Source organism: Sprattus sprattus (genome assembly GCF_963457725.1).
Source record: "Sprattus sprattus genome assembly, chromosome: 3".
In the NCBI taxonomy this organism is placed as follows: domain Eukaryota; kingdom Metazoa; phylum Chordata; class Actinopteri; order Clupeiformes; family Clupeidae; genus Sprattus; species Sprattus sprattus.
Genome location: NC_137922.1, coordinates 17,188,392 through 17,211,342, shown reverse-complemented (window position 1 = coordinate 17,211,342; position 22,951 = coordinate 17,188,392). Strand labels below are relative to the sequence as shown.

The window sequence follows — 22,951 nt, the reverse complement described above, 5'->3', positions numbered from 1 at the left end:
AGCCAATCAGAAGTAGATGGGGCAGGTCTTGGGAAAATGTGCTTTCACCACCGACTTTTCTCAATCGCCTTGCCTATGCTACGTAGATGCCGTAGAGATACTGTCACACCGAAGGGAAGGACAGTAAGCCTTTTGGTACCCGGTGCAAGAAGTTGAGAGAAGCAGGTGCTTGCTTCTGCACTTTGTGCTCAAGAAAGCTATGCAACTAACGTGAAAAAAGTGCTTCCACGTCATGAGTTAGACCCAGCTCATAGAGCAGCTATTCGCACTATCCAACACAACGCCGGGAGCAACAACCACAGCTGATGTACAAGCATCAATGACTGACCGTGTGTGTGCCCTGAAAATACGCGTGTTTATCGCAGAGCACAATCTGACTTTCAGGCTAACTCAACCTCTGGTGAATTAATGCCAAGAAATAGCTGAATACAAAATTGCTTTGACTAAACTGTCAATATCCAACAGCATGCCAGCTTTTTTAACACAAACAGCATAACACCAGAGTTTAAAAGACCTCTTTTGGAAAAGCTAAAAGAAGGCATGTATTCCTTAATGTCAACAAAGCCACCAACCAGAACATGGACAATGTCCTTGTTCATTTTTCTGATGAAGATGAGAACGCAGTAAAAACGCCACACTTGCCAGGCAGGAACATGAATATAGCCAATGCCTCAGCACTCATGCTAGAATTAAAAGATGTATATTTTACGATTATTTCTTTTGAACAAAGAAATCATGGAAATGTTGCAATATAAAACTACAGTATTATCTACAGTTCACTGTTTCACTTTAACGGTTTAAAGTGAATCGCTGTCCTTTTTCAAATATCCTCAATTAAATGGTTGCAAATCAAATCTTCTTCCACTGACTGAATTTTACATATTAAACCATGTCACCTTGTGGTTGTAGGTCATCTTGAAATCTTTCAAGGACAAAGCTAAGCAGCAAAACTTGATATAAAAAGAAACCGTAAATGCTACATGTGTTATACATGTATACCATGTAGTGAGGTGGAGTACTATTGCTGACCTTTCTTGGTATTGCAGTTTCAAAAGTCCAACCATAATCTGCAATCATTCATTTCTAAATGTTTTTTTTTGCTTTTTTTTTTTTTTTTTTTTTTTTTTACCCTTTAAAGTTGTCCACGCCACAGGACGACACCCTCCCTAGCACTCACCCACACACAAACAAAAGCTTTAACCCCTGTCTACAACACTGTACATGTTTACAACCTTTTAAAAAAACTGAAAGACACTATGTCCACACAGAAAGGCACTTTTGAAAACCAGTGTTGAAAAACTATGTGAAACTACTCCCGTGTGACAATGGATGTGACTCGTATTCCCTACCCTTCCAACAGTCATTCTCAGGTATTCAGTTAATGGCATTAGGTCCATCAGGACTGGTTTTGAATACATCATTAAGGCTGTATCTCCTCACACCTCACACCAATGGCTACCTAAAGATAACGGTTTTTAAATAAGGAAGCATGCTAGCATGTTACAAAGCCGATAGAAAGACAGACTCTCTAACACATCTCTTAGGTAGAGATTATTCATTCTTTTCACAGTTTTCTCTTAGGAGAGATGTGTTTTTGAAGTCAGCGTTTTAACTCAGAACAAAAGTAGATGACAGCACCTAACCACCACATAGCATTAAAAAGTCTTCTCATAAATAACTACAGACCACATCTATAGTATATCTACATGAAAAAGGGAAATATAAGAACCGTAGCTCTTTTAGAACAGGATGATTCACGTGGGGAAAAAACACCGCTTAAAAGCAGTAGCTCTCACAATGTGGATAAAAGTGTCCATTGTGTTCAGCTGCATTAAGCGGCCGGCCCGCGTATTCATTTAAAGTCATTTCTATGCGGCTTCCTCTTCTGTTTGAGCTCCCCATCCCTAAAAGTCACTGTCACAGCTGCCACAGAAAGCGCCTCATCTCCCGCAGAGCCTCGTCTCCTTTCCACTCCGTCAAAGATTTAAAGAGATCTTTTTTTAATTTTTTTGGCTTTTATAAAGAATGTTTCCCAGCTGGTTTTATGGTAATTCATCCCTATCCCTACGACACCTTTTTTTACGGATTCTTAAATGAATACTGGGTTGGCTTTTCCTGAGCGACGTTCGTTAAGGTCGGATTTTTTAGACTGTCTTTTACCGCCTGGAGCATTCCTCCCACTGACTGTTTACATTACTGTCAAGACAGATTTCAGCAGGGACTAATAGCTCTCCTGTAGCCTGGAGTCTGGCGAGATCCAACTATAACAGGTAAGGCAGAACAGAATCCCAGTGTTATGCTGCAGACTGCCTATAAAGAGAGTCTTTGACACCTCTTGTGTGCTTTAGTCGGAGCACTAGTTTTACAACCCAACCTTCAGTCTTCTATTACCAGTACATTTAACAGGGAGACACTTTTTTCTCTCACTCTCTCTCTCTCTCTCACTCCGTCAGTCTTCTCAGAAACCCTGTTAATAAGAGAAGCATGAGTGAGCTGTTTTTTAACTGCAGGCGTGTTTGTCAACAATGTGAGTTTAAGAATAATGGAATCTGAAGCAAACCTTAGTTAATGCCAACTTTTTTTTACATCTTCCAAAAAAAAACACAGTCCCAGTTCCTATTCAAAACAAGTTGTTTATCTCAAGGCCTGTACAGTGTTGACTTCCAGTGTCCCCCCCTCCTCCCTCTTCGCCACCCTGACTCATGAGCCACAGGTTTATTGCCTCACGGTGGCAAATGAGTCAGGAGATTCGAAAATAGCTTGTTCAAACCTCATAAACCAGAATCAGCCCAGAGGAATTCGATCTGTGCGTACTCTCTTCGGAGCCTCGCACCGTTGTTGATATAAATAAAAAAAACAATTCCACCTCGTTGGCAAAAGCAAATATGCAATTGGTGATCAGCACTCTTGTGAGGTGTCGGCGATGAGCAAATGAAAGCCATCAATCCACAGAGTGGCAAGGCATGCAGCCTTCGGGCTATGGTTTCTTCATAGGAGGAAGCCATGCTGTGCACACACTGTCCCAGGTTGACCTTAGTGTTACCTGGCAGCGGATGTGTTAAAGCTCCGTGATTATGTGTTGCTGTGTAACTACATGAGACTGCAAGCATCTACCGGATGACAGATATTGACAAATCCATTGTGGCTTTTTTTTGCAGCTGCCACGAGAAATATGATTTTATACGCACTACACTGTGGTCAGGAGAGACGGGAGAAAAAATGAGCTTGTTTAACAGGCACTAATGATTCAAGCTTTCGATAATTAAAGATCTCCAGTAGACAAAGGCGCAAGCACTTGGACATTTGAAGGCTATTTTCAAAACCTTATTGAGACATTTAATAGTCAGTGCTTTATTCTTTGACACACATGATAAATGAGTGGGGAGGGAGCCCATTAAAACAACATAATTAATCCACGACCTTCTGTTTCATACCATGGCTTTCTCCGCATACAAATTTCACTGACAAAATGTGTTTAAGCTACAGGAAATAACCTCTAAATCTACTGCTGCCCACCCAACCAACCGCCCATCCACCCCACTCCTACCCCACCCCTACCCCAACCCCCCTCCTTCAGTTGTCTCATGTACCGCTCTAATAAAATATTCATTCCTCCAAGCCCGAGACATTTCCCACTCAACTGAGGGTTTTAGCCTCGACAGCTCGGCAGGAGAAACCAGAATCTCCCTCTCTCTCTCTCTCTCTCCGTGTGTGTTTGTGTGAGTGTGTGTGTGTGTGTCTGTGTGTGTGTGTGTGTGTGTGTGTGTGTGTGTGTGTGTGTGTGTGTGTGTGTGTGTGTGTGTGTGTGTGTGTGTGTGTGAGCCTCCATATCACCTGAGAAAGCTCTACCTTGGTGGTCTGTCTTCTGAGAGGGATAGAGAGAGAGAGAGAACAAGTGAGTGAGGGAGAGTTAGAGTGAGAAAGACAGAGATAGAAAGAGAGAGAGAGAGTCTTGGAGTCTCGCAGCACAGCTGAGGACTTCAGAAGCCCCAGGTAAGCCCCCTGCGCTCTGACCTCCAGCCGGCTCCTGATGGAAATCTAACCAAGCATCACGGGCAATTTGAAGCCCCAGTGTAAACAAACAGAAGTGCTCTTCAAAGGCAGGGGGGACCAAACAGAGGTTGGCAGGGAGAGTGGACTAGGGCACGCCTGCAGCTCCATTTACACACATGATTCACAGGGAAGTTATATATATATATATATTACACAAGCACCATAGGCACTTCTTTACTACAAAATATTGTCATTTACAGTTTTCACTTCTGAATAAAAAAAAATATATATATGAGAAGTTATCAAGCACATAACAAGAAGTATACTAAAGAATATTTGCATGTGTATTTTGGTTGGTAAGACTATAATAACACAAGAAGCATCTAGGTTTTGCAGTTATAGCTATAAACTAAAAATGATTTGTGAAAAAAGTGATGGATGTCAAATCGTATTACAATCATGTGCCAAATCCTATCATGTCTCAGAGACAGTTGGCATGTAAAATGAGTGATGTGGTTCTATTTCAGTTTGGCAAAGTGAAACAGGGAACAGTTTTGCAGTGATTCAGCCTCACCCACCTAAATAATATGTGGATGTTTATAGCTGAGGGCTGTTCAAGAAAAGGGATTTACCTGAGTACTTCAACTGAGTTGAAGGACTATGCTGGATAAAATGGACGCTAAGGTTACGCTGTCACTGAAATAAAACTGTGCATTTACTTAAGAGTTAAACGCAGACATTCATAGGGACTTAAAGTTGTCCTGAAAATGTTTCACTCGACAGCTTTTAAATGTAACAGGACTACCCCACTGTTTTACACAATACAGCACTTTAAAAAAGAACTGCCCTCCAGAGACTCAGGCCGAGGAAAGAGGTATAGGCATCACGTATTTCACTCCAGATAGTCAATGTGTTGTTTCCTGGTTTATGTTCTTTCCTATATAGCCTTGTATAAAGCAGAACGATAGTTTCCCCTTTTTTCTTATACTTCTGCCAAGGTTCTCCTCATTGAGTTTGTTTCCAACTGATTGATGTCTGCTGTGGCTCAACATCTCAAGACAGCTCTCCGATTTTTAATTGCGTTATCTGCGAGCGAGTTCCATTCCATTTATGTGCCTCTGCCCTGCGAGTGTTCATTCACCCGAAGCTTTGCTCTACCTACTCTCTTGCCCACTAATTGACACTCGAGTCCTTCTCTTTCACCCTTTGCGGCAGTGTAATAAAACACGGAGGCTGTGTTCTCTTCTCCACGGGCACCTGCAGGCTCTGTAATCTTCCAGCTGTGAGACGAGACAGGAGCTAATGAAAAGATCAAATACTTTTTTACCCCTCCTCTTTTACCGTGCTCATCCGATCAATACCGCCATCCTATCTAGAGTAATGGGCTCCATATGAGCGCAAATTAATAACACTTCGTTTTCATGATGAAACTATGGCGTTGCGGAATCAACTATCCCTCCTATCGATTTGGGCCAAAGGGAGCGATACTGGGCTATTTAGTCCATTTGGGAGAAGAGGTCTTTTCTGTTTTACTCGAAGGTTAACTTAGTTCGTTTCATCAGTTCCCTGAAGAACAAGAAGAAAGTTTGAAGTAAAGGCGCACTCAACTCACACTGAAGCCCAAACTTTAAAACAAGATGAAATGGTCTTGCTGTTAGAGGTTATGAATGTGGATGCTGAGGAAATTCCCTTACTCAACTGAAGGAAAATTTGAATGAAAAAATCTTAAAGTTTTCTCTCTGTTGTTAACTCAGATCTGAAACAGATTTTACTATCACAGACGATAATATAACTTTATAATACTAAACAGTAAAACTTTCATGGAGTAGGTTTTTGTCTTACCTCCTTCACATTTTCCTGTTGCCTAATTCCAGTTACTTCACATTTCTGTCAAAAACATTGTGTAAACACCAGAAAATGTTGTCCTGTGTTATTATTTTTGTTTGTTTTATTTCAGCTAGTTTTATTGCCATACACCATAGTGCAGATTCTCACTCTCGAATGACCATTTGACACCATTACTGTCCATGAAGTGGCAGGAACAAACATTATGGAGGAATTTAACTCAGTGGACCGTTGTGAAAACCAACATTTTAGTTCAGTTATGTAGGGGGTAGAAATCACCCTTATCCAAATTGGCAGAAATCACAGCATATATTATAAGGCATAAGATGCAAGCCCTTTTCCCCCGGCACCATGCTGTGAAATGAAGCACTACCTCTGAATTATAAATAGTTGTATAACAACAGAAAGAAGGACTGGGCAGAGAGCTCATAAAGTTCATTTGAATCAGGGCTCCATGTGTGTTAGTGTGTTACTATGGAAACGCTTGCTTTACCTGCACTGCAGAACATGTACTTCACATCACCTAAATATGTAATGTGAATCATGTGAATTGGTTGGACATGAGATTTACAAATTCACAAGGCTATTTCAAAGTGGCTTCTATCAGAGCCCTACAGTATTCTCCTCTGTTATCACCCCTTTGTCAGACAGAGTGTTAGTCTCCTGGCTAGATTTATTTATTTTTTACATTTAATCTGAGACCATCTCTCTGCGGGATTATGTGACGAAAAGGCTAGACATTTGCAGACAGCGCATTTCAACAGGAGGCGTCACCATGATGCAAGAGAGATATCAGACAAACTGCACTCTTCGGGTGGACCTCAAGAACGGCCTGTTTGCTCTCTTTGAGGCATTACAGCTATTTTGGGGTCAACGACTCACACTGCTGCGAATCAATTCCTCCATGATTTCCATCCCCACTCAACTTGGCGATGACTCATTTGTGTACAGAAGTACTTCATGATGTGTTAAACATTCCGAAATTACAGTATGATTCACAGCGCCTTGGGGACAGTACAGTGCTCCAAGTTTTTTTTGTCTTCTATGACTGCAAAATGTTTTCTCTAAGCAGAGTGCTAATTGTATGATTATCGCAATTGGCAAGAACATTCATTGTTTTTAGCTTTGGGATAATGTGATAAAAGCAACATTAGAAGAGAAAGACATTGTGTTCCATCTAAATGCTAAAACAACCCAACTGAATTAAAGGAATGACTTTCAAAAATGTCCCTTATAGCTGCTGAAGCATTACCAAAAAAAAAATCCAGATTTGCCTCTCTAAACTTTTGTTGAGCTCTTCTCACTGAAAACATTGTGATCCTTAAAAAAGTAGATGCAAACAGTGGATACTCTTCCCAGTGTACAGGTACAACACCCTAGCTGCACGTGAGAGGTCATTTCTCGCTTTGGTCTCTTGGGAATCTGTAACACAAGCACGCGTGACTGCTGGGAATGCAACCCTTACGTACCCTTGCAACTTTTATAAAGCAATGCCAGGGCCATCATGTGTCCTGTCTATTCAAACGCATATGGTGCGTAGAGAGAACCCCAAAAATGTCAGAGCTTCACAATTACTGAGAAAACTGCTGTTGGATAAATGCGTGGCCTTGTACGCTGAGACTAATTAGTGTACGGGCTGCGTAGGTTTGAACTCGCCTCTGAGGGTGAAGTGGAGACGGCTTTGTAGGCCACAAGACCTTCTGCTGAGGGGTCTTGTTTATGCTAGTGAGGTGAGAAAAGCATTTGTTAGCAATGTTACATGAGGACATTCACCGTGCAGCATTAGGCAAGGAGGGGTTGCAAATGCAGTAGCCTACTAACCGCGCTGTATATCATCGGCCATGTGGACTAGAATGTGTCCTTTGGGGTCTCCATGGCTGCTGACAAGTTACAAATAAATAAAACAAAGGTCATGGACTTAATTCTCAGTGGAGCAGGAAAATGTGTAAGATATTTTTCACAATACTGTAGTTAATCTGAAATGAATGAGTCTTATGAATAATTCCATCTATTATCAATCACCAGTTGCACTTAAACTCAAGTTGTGTACCATGTCAGTCATTGTCCTCTAACCCCCTACCACCTTGAATTCATTCTGTTTTATTTTGCAAGTTCACCTGTTGGGTCTGCCTACTAAAAACTCCACTGCAACAGTCCAAAGTTCCACTCCCGACTGCCTATCTCATACAGTAATCCTCAGTGATCTTACTAACACAGAGTTTGTAATTTAGGTGTTAGCTGGTTGATCTACATTTATAAAATGCGACATAAATGTGTCCTCTGTCTCTTTCTATGACAGATGCCATGCTGTTGGTGGCAGAAAGACTGGAAGGACCATTCAACATAGAGGCCGTCATGGAGCCCATAGATGTCAAGATCTCCGAGGCCATCATGACCATGCAAGATAACTCCATGCAGGTTTCAGCAAAGGTAACCCCCCTCTCATTACTGATGCAAGATCTTTTTTTGCTTTTTTTCCTTCATCCGCTTCTAATCTTAAACTAAATAGGTTGTTTAAGATAGCAGGAAGCACCTGATCAAGTAGGGTAAGCCAGAAGATGTGTATTGTGTAGTGTGAATTCATCTGCTTGCTTCTGATACTCTTTTCTTCTCCCTTTCATCCTGTCCCCTTCTTTTTTTCTATCTTTCTACCCGGCTGTCCCCAAGCAGATGGGTGCCCCCTTATCAGCTGTGTTCTGCATAAGGTTTCTTCCTGTTAAAAGGGAGTTTTTCCTTGCCACCTTCGCCTTAGTGCTTGCTCAAGAGGTTCAGGCTCTGTAAAGTGCCTTGAGACAATTTAAATTGTTATATGTGTTGAATAAATAAATACAATTGAATTGAATAAAACTTTGACCCACAAATCTGATAAGCAGACTCAGAAATCCTGCCTTGCGGAATACACCTCCTACTTTGAAGAAGACCTTAAGTCAACTCTGTGAGAGTTAAAAGCATTGCTGTGTGTATGCTGTGTCTTGTGTCAGTGATTCCCATACCCCTTTCATGAGAGTCCCATGGAATGCAAGCAGCAAAAACATCATGTTGATTTTTATATTCATGGCGAAAGTCGAGTGGATTCAACTTCTTTGAAAGCCCTCTCATGCATGTTTCACATAGCCATAATGGGCGAGAAAGAGGAAATATGTCAAATAATGTATGGGAACATCTTACATGATCTGACAGTGTCAAGGCTTTCCAGGAAATGGGCCCTCAATAGGGAGAGAGTGTGCATTGAAAGGAGGCCTTTAGTTGTCGCGGTTTGTCCTGAAACTGTAAATGCACCGAACTCTAATGCACCACAAGGTGCTCCAAATCACAGATTTTCCCCACTTGTCGACGTCTTTCATGTGAAAAGAACAGACAGCTCCAGTTCAGACGCCCAGCACCAGTATAGTTGTCTATAATACATTTTGACAGAGAGTGGACTTTGTGTTGTAGCCATGTAGTTCTGTAGCATGGCTGTCATATCACGGCTACATTACAGCTCTGAGAAGAGGGAGAGAGAGACAGAGCAAGAAAAGAGGGTATAGAGAAAGATAAAGAAAGAGAGGAAGACAGTAGAGTGAGTGAGTGAGTGAGAGGGAGAGAGAAAGGGAGAGAAAAACAGAGAGAGATAGAGAATGAATATGTTTAAGACAGTCGGGAATCACCATGCTAGCAGACTATACTGCACTAGGGGAAAGCACTGCTGAGAAAGACAAGCTCTTGTCAGGAGAGTCATGTATGGCATTAAAGTGCTCCATCAACACCAGCCAGGAAGTCAAGCCTTAAAGAGAAGAGGGGGAACCCAACAAATATGCAAACTGTACTGACAGGAGGAGTGATAATAAGCCTGAGTAGGTCTCCAAAGTAGGGTCTTCACAAGGTCAAACAGAGGAATACGCTTTTAAAGACACACTGTATAGCATCCTTCTCAGCTCAGGCTGTATTCAGATGTCACCGTCTCCGAGAACTGAGAAGTTCAGTACCCCTTGAAATTGAATTGTTGTATTGTTGCATTGCTTATTCTGGGATGCCTGCTGTTTTCTTAGAGTGCTTAGTTTTTCTATTAGCTCACAACAAGCGCAGTTGCTCACTTTGTGGAGCTACGAGGAGAAAAGTTAGGATGATGATTCGGCTTTTCATTGAGTCGACTTTTTTGTTTGTCATCTGTGTCCATTCACTGATTGACTGAATGCTCTTGCATGAAAATATAACCAAACTAACATCTGACTGATTTGGTTGTCTTTTTTGTTTGCTTCTTCAAAATGCCACGTCTCCATCACGTCTCCATTAAGATCAAATATAACAACGTTTATATTCCAGACAGAACACATGTAATTCAATCCACAAGGCATCGTAGACATTTTTAACCCCGTAACCAAACAACTGCCCTTGTTTCTCACACTGAAACCCCCCTAATTGCAGGTTTTCCAGGGATGTGGGCATCCCAAGCCTGCTGGAATGGGGCGGTCGGCCCGCGGCATCACAGACACTTTTAACGCCCGCTTCAGACCCTACAGCCCAGAGGAGCGGCCCACCACCGCCGCTGGCACCAGCCTTGACCGCTTGGTAAGGGCGTGTGTGTTGTGTGTGTACATGGATGGGTGTTGTGTTTGTCTTAGAAGGGTGATGGTTTGTGTTTGGGTGGGTGTGGGGGGCTGGGGCCGTGTTGGGTTAAGGGTGGTGTGTGTGTGTGTTTGTCAGTGTTTAGGTGCATACCTGTGTGTGGGTAATGGGTGGTAGGGAGTGGCTCTTGTGGTCACAGGGGATATGTTTTCTAAATAGTCTTGAGCGCAAAAACTGAACAAAAACCAAATGGTGGCCAGTAACATGTGGAAAATAATTTCTGCAACATTCTAAGTGGGCAACCCCCTTTATATTCCCCCTCTTTATTAAAGTTATTCTCCGCTGGTAAACAGAATGTGTACACATACACGTGTCCATGTGGCAGTGGTCTTGTTTGTAAGGATTACAGTGTTTTGGTGCTATTCAATTAAGATGTAACTAGAGCACACCAACAGCCAACAGCTGACTAATTACAGGGCTATAATTTGTAAACAAGACAGCCTGTAATTTTCCCCATTAGTTTCCCTTAAAAAAAAAATAATGCTATATGCTTTACCTTTATTTGGCTCGCTCTACTAACACAACACTCAAATTTGAAAATAGATTTGCACTTTTTGCTTGTTACTAATTAAATAAAAGGCCCTGGATTTTACTGGGGTTTTTTGTTGTTATTTTTCCCACACGGTCCTAGGCCTGGCGAGTTAAAAGCTAAGACTTAATGTCAGTCCCACATGGCAGCTAGCTGTGCAGCCTAGGCCAGATCCGGGCCGAGGCCACAGGTGGATCATATAATGGACCAGGGCCCCCAGCTGGTGTGGATTCGGCCTGTCACCTGAGTAACGCCATCCGTACGTTAGTGTCGCCTCTGTCTTGGGCCTCTGTCTCTCGTGTAAGCCGTCGTACACACACTACCAGTGATCATTCCTCCACTAGACACAATCAGAGCTAGTTAGCGTTTGCACCTTTCAACTTCAGAGACAGAGACTACATACAAGGCCAAGGCCGGGTGGGTCGTCAACCACAGAGCAACCGAGAACGAGCGCTCTTCCGGTTGCCTGTGCAGTATTTTTCCCCAGATAGATACTTCTTCATTTCCTGAAATAGACTCTGGAAGAAAGTATTCATCTACCCTGAAATTATTCATCAAAATGAAACCACGCTGAATTATTAATTGCATGATGAGAGAGGTTGTCACAGAGGCAAAGTGACAATCCTTCCTCTGAGTATAAAAGAAAAAAAGAAACTATGCTCATATTTCATTAATATGTAGTGTTTCCCCCAAAAGATAATTGACTATGCCCATTTGTGCGTCGATAATACCTTTGCTTGAAACCAAATTCTAATTGAGTATAAAGATGAGGTTTTGTAGATGGGGGGAATGAAGCTGGTGCAATTGTTGGGAAGAGTAATGAATGACACCAAATCAAACGTTGGGGGTGGAATGAAAAATAATCTGAAAGTAGCAGTGGTGTGTGCGGGGAGAGGTGGGAAGAGATTGAACATACCTGCCATGCCGTTTTATGAAATGAAATGTAATAGTGGCTGCTGCTGTTCTCTCCTGTGCATGGAGATCATGTTCACCCCAAGGCAAACTGCCTTTCTCTCTCTCTCTATTTCTCTCTCTTTCTCCTCTCTACCTTTTCAATGAAATCCCTCTTTTCTCTGTTCTGCTGCCGCTTCCCAGAGGATTGTCTGGAGGACAATGCAACACAGCGTAAGCCCTACAATCCTCCTCTTCCTTTACCTCAGTCATTTGTCTTGTGAATTCAAGCCCCCACCATTACTATCTCTGTATCTCACTTTCTTTCTTCTCTCTCTTTCTCTCTCTTTCCCCTCTCTCTGTCTCACTTTCTCTCTCTCCTTCTCTCTCTCTCTATCTCTCTCTCTCCTCTGCCCACTCTGTCTGACTTTCTTTCTTGTTCTATCTCTCTCTCACTTTCCTCTCTATCTCTGTCTCACTTTTTTTCCCGTTCTATCTATCTCTCTCCCTCCCTCTCTTTCTGTCTCTCCTCTGTGTTTTCACCTCCTCCAGTACTCTGTGAGTTTTGAATTATAATGTCTGCTGCTTTTGGATTTTCTATGAAGGTGTTAGTTGGGGTCAGAAAGGTCATTCCCTCATTAGTGCTCCTTGGACACAATCAGATTATGAACAAGGGGAGGGAGATGAAAAATGGAATGCGCCCGAACATTACAGTCCAATGATTAAAGTAAAGGGAACTGATCTCTCTGTCAGCTATTTTTTTCATGAGAAAAAAAATGAAGCAATACTTTTTCACAGTGATTGTCTCTGTTTGGATACATTTTTATGCATGTGGGACCAGTCCAATGAAACTGTCTTAACCCCCTCTCTTGTGCGAGCTACAGGGTTTCCTAAGCCAAAACATAAGGTTTCATCGGCTTGAACATTCATGTGAAACACGGCCAAGTCGTATGTTAACAAAATTATCCCCATCACTAATACAATATTCTCAGACCGACATTTCTCATTTTTTTGGCATTACCCAAAACTTTTCTCATGCTGACTTATTGCAACACTCACCAGGGTCTCGTGAAGTGGAGGGCCCAGGCGTATAAGTTGAGTCTGATGTAGCTTGTCAGTAGCTGGGCCCTCGAGAGAGAGATCCACTCTTGGCTGTGGATTCCATTCCCACCCAGAGCCTGTCGAGCCCCCAGCATGCCCGGCTAATGGACTCAGGTCCTGGAGGAGACACTCAAGTCACCTGCCAACTTCTCCTGTGAAGACCCAAAGCAGAATGAGAGCAACTGTGAGCCAAGGCTGACATACACACTACACCTCAAGTATATCTAGCGTTACCACAAGTCAATGAAATCAAATTAAAAAACACTGCAAGCATTTTCAGGATCTTAAAAATTACAACTGCTATTTTAAATACAGTATGCATACGTTGGTCATTCTTTGTTTGTGTAAATATTTGTGTGAAGATTTAATTACGTTTGCATCAGTCCTGCACGGTGAAAAGTAAGCTCCCTTTTAAAATGATGTGTGTGTGTGTGTGTGTGTGTGTGTGTGTGTGTGTGATATGAATTTCATTCCTAGGTAATGCCACAGGCTCAATCTACTTTAGGTTCAGCGTCCTGAATCAAGCTGTATCAAATTTTAATGAGCATCGCATAATCCCTTCCCACAGTTGCTCTTGGGCGTAATGCTAGGACTCTGACAGATAAATGTTCCCCTTAAAATTGGCCTTGCAAGACTCCAATAAGCTCAGCTAATGGCCTGTGTGGGAGTTTCTGTGTGATTTTGCCTGGGTACTGTGTTTGTTGTCTTGGTGTGGGCAGCGCTGTGTGAATTCACAGTGGGTGTCATTCAGATGGCATTCAGCCGCCAGGGCTTTCTGTCACTCCTGCCTCACCGCCGCGGTGCCCAAGTAGTCTCTTCAGTCCACACAGGATCAAGCCTTTGGAGAGTTTTACATCGTAGACTGAATGTTGCCAGGGGAGGGATGGCCTTCTTTTATTGCAGGTACTCAGCATGGCTTTGACATCATGTCTCATGCATGTTCTGACAGCTATCTTGAAAAAAGGTGCAGGAAAGGTTTTGGTATTTAGTCTGGAAAAAGTTCACTTCTTTTAGAAAAGCTCTGTTTGTACGTATTGTTTTCAGCTGTCTGTAGCTCAGAACCTCTCCCTTCACAGATGTTTTGTAGAAGGAGAGCAAGACAAATGAGTGAGATGTTCTGAATGTTCTGAGAGTTTTACAGTTCAGCATTTTCTAATATTTTTCAAAATCATATTTGCTTGAATATTCATAATTCAGAGACTGTGATGGTGCTTTAGATCTTTAGAAAGGTTATAGACGAGAGGTCATTTTTATATTAGGCTGCATTATCTGCATAGATATCCCCCAGCAGTGGGGTAGGTGTGCTCCTGGTTTTTCTCATTTAGCCTGGAGGAAATTAGATTCAAGTCAGGACAGATATCTCTGCAGTAGGTTTTTTAATGAGGCGGGAGTGTATAACTGGTCCTTTTGTGAGCATCTCTGTGTGCGAACTCCACTGTAATCGTTCTCGCCAAACTGTTGTCTGCTCATGACGCGTTGCCAGGCATGGAATATTCCCAGGATGCTGATTGAGATGTTTTAGGTTTCTGACCATTTCAGATAACTATGCTGGCTGCTATATTGGCATGGCAGCATTTTATGCTTTAAGATAACTGGAGCCTGCTAATATTCGAAACCTAGACTCACATTCCCAGTTTGTCGGCCAGAATTGCATTTTTTGGCCATAGATGCCAAAGTGGAATTTCCCTCCAAAATAATGAAAATGTTTTATGACTTTCAATGTGCCAGATTTCAAGGCTATTTGGTCTTGTATTTTTACTTATTCCCTCAAAATCATAAAATTAAATGGTTTTGTTACATTGTTTGAACCTCTGTTGGCCATAAACCAATGATAAAATATAGTAATGGCTTTTCAGTCATAAAATGGTAGCAGTTATCCTTAAGGCTCTTAATTACAGTTTAACACAGAATCAACCCAGAGGAAATACCATCCTGTAAACCCCCACAAAGAAAATATTTTCCCTGCAATGCAGAACCATCACTTATGCTTCCTACACTGCTTGCCAATGCTATTTTACTGTGTGCTGCAGAAATCAGTGGACATAAACGCACACACTCTCTCTCTCTCTCTCTCTCTCTCTCTCTCTCTCTCTCTCTCTCTCTCTCTCTCTCTTTCTGTCTCTCTCTTTCACACACACACACACACACACACACACACACACACACAGAAATCCACTCCCTTATTTTCTGGTGACAGTTTTATGGGGACAGTGTTGTGATGTCAACTTTTTCAGTAGAACACAATAAGATGCCAACATATCTGTTAAAGCGAAAATCGTCGTTCACGGTTCTGACTTTCATCCGTATCCACTCTTTTTATAAACACTGTTGATGGTCACCAACCGCATAACAGTGTGGTGACAGTTTACGGTCAGAGGCTGTGCGTTTCTGCACTAAGCACTATGAAAAATAAGGATGTGGTTGGCAGAAAAACATTGCCTATAGAAAGCGTTCCACTGCCACCACCACCCCCCAACTCTCCATTTCCAAGACACTGGCTCTCGAAGCGGCCAACTGTGACCAACCCTCGTAACTGAGCCCAGTCTCTTTAAAAACTCCTCATTTCATCAGATGGCTTAAGTTACAGCTTAATGGGGTCGTACGTTTAGATACCTCCTCTATTTTTCGCTTTCCTCCCAAACCCACAATTACCGAGAGGCTGTGAGGGGCGAAAAGAAGACAAGTGTTTTCCTCTGCCAGGGCTAGTTTCACGAACGCTGTAATGCGTTGAAGGCATTGCATACTTTCAGCCAGTTGCCTCTGATCAAGGAATAATTACTTTAGCTGGAACTTTGGAAAAACGTATTAAACATAGTTGTGTGATTATTTTGTTTAGTTTGTGAAGTGTAACCATTAGTGTCATTGGTTTCATAACTTTAAACCAACAGTGTTATTAAATGTTTTTGAAGGGAAGCCTTTGTTTGATGCCAAACGAATGAGGTTAGGGAGTCACTCACAACTCTCTTTGTGGGCCCAAAAAAACTGAAAGTAAACCCTGTGGTGTTGGTGTCTGAACATTTTTGTTTTCTGTGCCGTTGCTGTATTCTGTGCGCTTTGTTGTCACAAAATCTACTTTTCAACAGTATAATTATGAATGTGTAAAAATTGTTGCATTCCTGCTATAATAGTTATTAACACATTCAACCCTGTGGTAGCAAATGTTATTTTGAGAAGATAAATAGGTAAATGAATAAGTGAGTCTTGAACTTTGCCTCACATACTGTCCTTTGCAGAGGGAAAGAGAAAGAGAGAGAGAGAGAGAAAGAGAAAGAGAGAGAGAGAAAGAGAGAGAGGCGGTGAGGTTTGCACTGCATTCTAATGTTGCTAACGTTCTCCTCCCCCTTTCCTCATTATCATATCTGCAGCACCTCAGCAGCTCTCCCACCTATTACCATTCTGTGCATGTCCTGTGCTGGCAAATCCATTCATTAATCCCTGGTGGTGTGTCAGGTGGTCTCTCGTTCTCTCTCTGCGTTTACAGATCAACCCATATCCCTTTCTTGAACTCCCTGCTCACCCATGGGCAAAAGGGCACCATGAAATCGTGGAAGTTAGGCTTTCCTCAGCTTTTTCCAGTTGTGTGTTTGGTCCAAAGCAAACGCTTGTTTGTCAGTCCTACTTATACGGGTCCTTACTCTCTGTTGAGCCAGTGTGGTGACCGTAGACATCAAGGTTAAAAGGGATGGATAGGGCATGAAATCAGGGTTGGTGATCTGTAAGACATTCTGTCATACAGGGACATAGAAGCGTGTGGAATTTTGAAAGAATTTGTATGGACATTAGTTAGACAGTTAGACATTCCCCTCTTCGTCTTGAGTATGTTAAGCATGCGTACATTTGAATATGCAAAGAAACCAGGTATGTGCTTGCTAGTGGTGGATTCCTCCTCCTGTTTCCAGTGTGTGCCTAGAATGTTTGTTTTCTTTCACATTTCAACTTAAGGCCTTACCACAGGAGCTTTCCAAGACTCTCTCTGCAAACATATGTACCACCTGACGTATGTGTGAAATTAGCGTAGTTTTGAGAAACTAGCACCTCAGAAAAAGCACTCCTAAGGCTGTAGTATGTCACTCTCTCCGTTCGCACACACATCAAATGCAGTCATTTTGTGATTTCACGGTATGGATATTCAACCTTTGCAGGATTTATACCATTGTTTCACGAGTCTGCTCCCTCCTTGAACTGAATTATCTCCTTTTGGCACCTTCAATCTTTCAACTCGGAGAATCATTCCCAGTGGTCCCACTCTGGTTAAATAAAACTGCGCGCTGTAACCTCGATACCGGCTGATCGCGACCGCAGTCAAAAAAGATTTACTTTCAATACTCTGCATGCCGTTAATTACGCTTTGGCAAGTCTAACCGGCAGAAGCCTGTCTGGTAATAAACAGCCGGGGCCAAAGCACTCTTGATTGGATCACTTTTCCAAGCGGTCTTTTACAGCTCTCTAGTGTGGTATTAAATCTATGCTAGATTAACACGTTGAGCTCATAAATGACATCGAGGGGTTTGACATACAATAGGAACATCTCCTAAAAGGCTGAATGTGACACGTTTTATATGCATTTCTGTTTCTCTTTCATGTCTTTGGCAGCCAGCCTTCCCATATTGTGAAGAGGGCTGTATTCAAGATGTATTCCTCTTTTTTTTTTTCATTTTAGTTAGACATGAAGTCCATTGCTATGGGTTTTATAAGGGACAGATATTTTTGAGATGATGCACTATGGTAGTCAAAACCTTTGACCAGGTTCCCAAAAGTTTTTATAAAATGTGTGTGTGAGAGTGTTTTTTTTCCCGCCTCAGCTTTCTGGTCTCACACTGCCATCAAATACTTGTCGCAATTCTGTAAGAAAGCTTTATGGAAGTATAATTCGCTAAGAGGGAATGTTCCGGGTGTGAAATATAATTTCTCTCAGTCTTTTAACATTCCGGGAGGGAAGGACAGAAAAACATAAAATGTCTGGTGTGCTCGGTGCAGCTGGCAAAAGTGCTGTCATGGAAACGGATAGGGTGTAACCCTTAAAACACACATATGGTTTGTTTTGTTCTACTGTGGTATGCGTGCTGTAGATAACCACGGTGACTCATAGACATTTTTCCCGACATGATGTATGAGCATTGCCACCAGATTTAACGTTGACCTAAACGTACTTAATTTAGGAGCGGATCCGAGGGCAAAAGACAGGGATCCAAAACACACATTCAGAATTGCATGCTAGGTTCTTTGAACAGACCCGTAGGAACCCGTGTCCACCTTTGGGCTGAAAGTTTTGTGGCATTTTGAGTAAGCAGTCTGTCTAAGCACGGTTGACCGTGCACTGATTTAAAACAGTGTTATGTGAGGTTTGCTTGGCAGATAGTTTGGCATGATTTGGCCTAAGTATCCATTCTGTTAAATAGACTAAAAGAGCCTTCAGTCAGGTGTTCATGTTCAGAGCGAGGTAGTCTGTTCTGCAATGTTACTATTCATTCAGTAAAATGTACCCGTTTGGCAGGAACAAACAAAATGGCAGGTTTGCTTGCCAGTTGAGGTAATAGGTGTAAATGTTCTACTACCCATTAAGGTCATAATGCAGCAGTGGAGAGTGTTCCTAATGAACTTGTGGATAAATGTGCAGACATTATAACTGTTGTTGACTCAACGTGTCTTAGCAATTAGATTATACTCATTTGATCACGCACTATATTTAAGGGATTATAAAATGTCATTACATAAACCAATATGAGTTTAGCAGTGACTAAATATAACAATTACTTTACATGATTAACAGCTTGTGCTGATATTTGGTTTTGAATGATACAAATATTACCAAATTGTCTGGAAAAACTTCTGAGACCCTGTTATAATCTCTCTCTCTCTCTCATTAATGGAATTCAATTTTGTGCATGTAAGCGAGAGTGATCAGAGTTTTTTACTCCCCCTTCACAGTTCCCATTGTTATCCCACTGTGTGACCTCTGACAGGCTAAAGGACAGGGCACCCAGGTATAAAATTCCCCATCTGTGCTTACTCAGGAAAAGAACACAGCACGCTGAATGGGCATATGCTCTCCTATAAAGTATTCACAAAGGGAATATTAGCACTGTCGCTGTTAGCCTTTCATTTAGTACAGACACACACGCACAAACGTGCACACACACGCGCACAAACGTGCACACACACGTGCACACACACGCACACACACACACACACACACACACACACACACACACACACACACACACACACACACACACACACACACACACACACACACACACACCACTGTGTTCATTCAGGTGCTGAAGGGTTTTGATGAGTGTTTTTTTTTATTCAGTTTTGTCATTCTGTTAAAAAAATAAGCAGTATTCAAGGTGAAATATATAGAAATATGTACCCTGACATTCCTCCCAGTAAAAGCTGATTTTGGGGAGATCTGAGGTTAGTACTGTGGTGGCTTTTGGCAGTTGTGAATAGCGCATAGGATGGTGTACTGAGCATGCCTCTTAGTCCAAGGCGAGTCCTCTGGGTGTATGGGAAGTAGCAGAAGGCTGAAGAGTGGAACATGGAGCATATTGTTGGATGCTGCAGTGACATCCTGGGACTTAATGGGCTCAGTTACTCTGGGGCCTGACCCTTCTGTTCTCTTCGTTTGTGATTTTCTATTTTTTTCCCCCATTCTTTTTCTTTTTTTCTTCTTCTCCTCTTTCTTTTTTTTCTTTTGCCGCATGAATAATAAATAAGTCCGAGGCGTGCAAGAGTAGCCAGCAGAGTCTACACGTCTCCTCACAGGAGACTCTCTGACTCATGGAAACCATTCTGCAGCCAGTTAGCATCATATCCGCCATTATAACATACAAATGTGCATTAAAGCTAATCCGCAGACGTTATTTGACAGGTGCACTAGGATTTCCCTTCTGATGTATGTATCCTCACCTGACGTGGCAGGAGTCAATGTTTCATGAGCTAATCTTGAGTGTGATATAATAATTCAGATGAATTACTACAGAGTTGCTGGCATCGCCTCTGGATGGAATCGATACAAATGAAAACAGAAAGCAAGCCCTTTTTTCCGTTGGAATAATTGATAGCGCCAGTGTTGATACAAGTTGGGATTTTTTGCTGTACACAACCTAAATTGATTTCCCACACTTTCAAGTGATATTTTATATGATAAGATTTTACATACTGTAGGTGTTCTCTTGGAGTAACCGCACAACCTAAAACCCTATGCTATAGAATACCTTAGAAAAATAGGATAGAATACCTTAATATAATTCTTATTTGAGTATCTTATTTCCTTATTTTACTTGATAAAATGTGATTTGCTAAAAGAGCTGTTTAGTAATACCATTTACCATGTTGAACTGGCCTCAAACACCATGATAAAAGTGAGCGTAAATATGGCATTGCAGATGCCTTATCTGTAGTCATCATGTCATTCAATGTCCAGTGACATAATAGTTATTATGTCATGTCATTTTTCATAACAATCATAACAGCCTATGTCAAGTTATCTCAAGACATCAATTTATCAAACATTTTGAAAGTCATGATAATTACCAATACCAGCATTCTGCATCACTGAACACTAAAAAACCTAATAACAATTCATGACAAGGTATGGCATATACTATAATGTGTTTTTGACAAAGGGCTCAGATGAGATCATGTTAAACCTTGCGTTCAAGTTCCAAAACATATGTTACTTTTCATGTCGTGCTTTACTGACAATCCCTTTTTTGGGGATTTTTTTCCTCTGTGTTAAAGGCAAAGGTGTCTTTGGGGTCCATGACTGTGATTCCCTTAGCGCCATGTACGCTTGCTTTTCACTGAGGTCTGTTTGATGGCTGTGTAAAACCTCAGGTATTGCCAAGGTTACCGTAATCCAGCCTGGATTATAACTTTAGTTTTGACTCCAGGGACAAGAGGCTCTGCCCACACTTAGCCTTCTCCCCCGGGCTTTAGTCATCGGATTCATCAGATCTCTACACACACACACACACACACACACACACACACACACACACACACACACACACACACGCCATGGCACTTGACGGTTGTGTTTCCAGCCTACAACATGAAAGCCGGTCTCATTAAACGGTTTGTGGCAATTTGTGCAAGCCCCTGGTGACAGGCACTAAAAAGGAAGCAATCGCAGTGTTCCTCCCCGCCTCCCCCCTCCACCCTCTCCTGAGCCACATCCTGTTGGGATCACCTTTCAGACCTTGGAAGGGACAGGGACAGGGCCGCCAAGCACGGGCCATAAAAAGACCTGGAGTTGCCATGGGGCCGGAGGGAGAGGAGGTGGCAGGAAAAGGAGGTGTGGGAGGATTGGGGGGTGGGGAGGGGGGGTGAGATGAGGATACGGGTGGGGTGGGGGGGGGTGAGATGAGGTTACGGGTGGGGTGGGGACGGTCGTGTGAGGGGAGAGACGGTCGCACTCACATCCGTTGGTCCACCTGCACTACCATCATTCACACACACACACACACACACACACACACACACACACACACACACTGCTATGGGGAACCGGAGGCCACCTCTGCAACATGAGACGCGTCTTGTCTGTGTGGTCCGTCTGAAATGCATGCTCGTCATAAAACGTGCCGAGGCACCTTTTTTTGTTCTCCCTCCCCCCACCGCCTACCTTCACACCGCATCATGACGGGCAGGATACATGCTAAATATAATCCACTTGTAAATTATTTATTCTCCAACCATGAATTTGGAAGCCATCTCTTGAGTGGTATAAGATTTTAACATGGATCACTCCAGATCTGCCATTTTTCACTGCACGACTGAGATCCAGATACATCTCCACTCTAAACTGTGAATCTTATATATTGTAGTTGTGTTCCATACACCAAAAAAAAGCATATTTCTCCCTGAAAAAGGAAAAGATGAAGAGGGAAAAAAAATACCAAGGGACATGTTCACGCAGTGAAGCAAAAACAGTGCAATATCATGCTGCGTAATCCCCAGTCCAATTAGCCAAATCCACTCTGCGTCTGTCCGCTCTTCTAATCTACGCCAGCATGAAACAAGTGCATTAGTGCTCTCCTGTTAGTCCTGTGGGCAGGCAAGAGGGAGAAAGTGAGAACAAACACGGCTAATGAGAGGTCACTCTTTAAAAGGGAGCCGCAGATCTTACGGAGGGCCTGGCTCCTCTTGCACTGTAATAGGGGCATTGGAGGACCCTTGGGGCGAGAGGCGTCGTTGGGGGAGTAGTGGTAGTGTGAGTGTGTGTGTGTGTGTGTGTGGGGGGGGGGGGGGTGGCAGACAGGCTTCCAGCGTTACAAAGGCGAGCCAAGGGTGTGAGTCAGCTTTCAAAGTCGACAGCCGGCATCACAACACCAACCTTTTGATCTGCTGCTGGGGCAAGGGCACCAGAGCCAAGGCCTCGGCAAAGCTGGGCGCGCGGGGTGTGGGGCGTGGGTTGGTGTGGTTGTGCGGGGCACACTTAATATGCAATGGCAAGAGCAGGGCCGCCTTTGTGCTCCAGTGATTCAAGAGGCCATTTGACATCGCTTCCAAGAGGGTAGTCACCTGGGGCATGTAAAACACTGGCGAGGAGGAGAGGGTGGGGGCCGGTTAGTGTATGTTCTGTAGAAGTGGAAACCTTGGCACTGTCGACGGTGCTGTGCAAGAAAAAAACAAAAAGTAAAAGAAGATAAAATAAATTCAGTGCTGGGCTCCTGCCTTAATGTATTGGTGAATAATTGCCCCAGAATGGGAATGAATGGTGATACATTTCTCCTTTCCTCTTTAAACTGTAATGAGTTGTTTATTCCAAGGTTTTCCAATGCATTACTGCCTCTGTAAATCTGATGTAGTTAAAAATCAGTGAAAAACCCTTTCATCAAGTCTTTCAAAATGCCATTCATTGCAGTAAATTACGGCTGATGTTGACATCATAGTTGGAAGTATGTAAGCATGCCTCTCCCAACTAACTGTCTCTCTTTCTTTCTTTCTTTCTTTCTTTCTCTCTCTCTCTCTCTC

At 42.6% G+C, this 22,951-nt stretch overlaps 1 protein-coding gene across 2 annotated transcripts in view; it reads left to right on the top strand.

Moving 5' to 3' along the window:
* Window positions 1-22,951, top strand: part of gpc6a (glypican 6a) — a 117,837-nt gene that overhangs the window by 77,571 nt on the left and 17,315 nt on the right. The window contains exons 5-7 of one of the 2 annotated variants that reach the window (XM_080835785.1): window positions 8,138-8,268; window positions 10,243-10,386; window positions 12,068-12,097. In XM_080835785.1, coding sequence (XP_080691911.1) covers window positions 8,138-8,268; window positions 10,243-10,386; window positions 12,068-12,097 — 305 coding nt within the window. The remainder of the gene's footprint in view (window positions 1-8,137; window positions 8,269-10,242; window positions 10,387-12,067; window positions 12,098-22,951) is intronic. The other variant, XM_080835786.1, reaches the window with a different exon arrangement.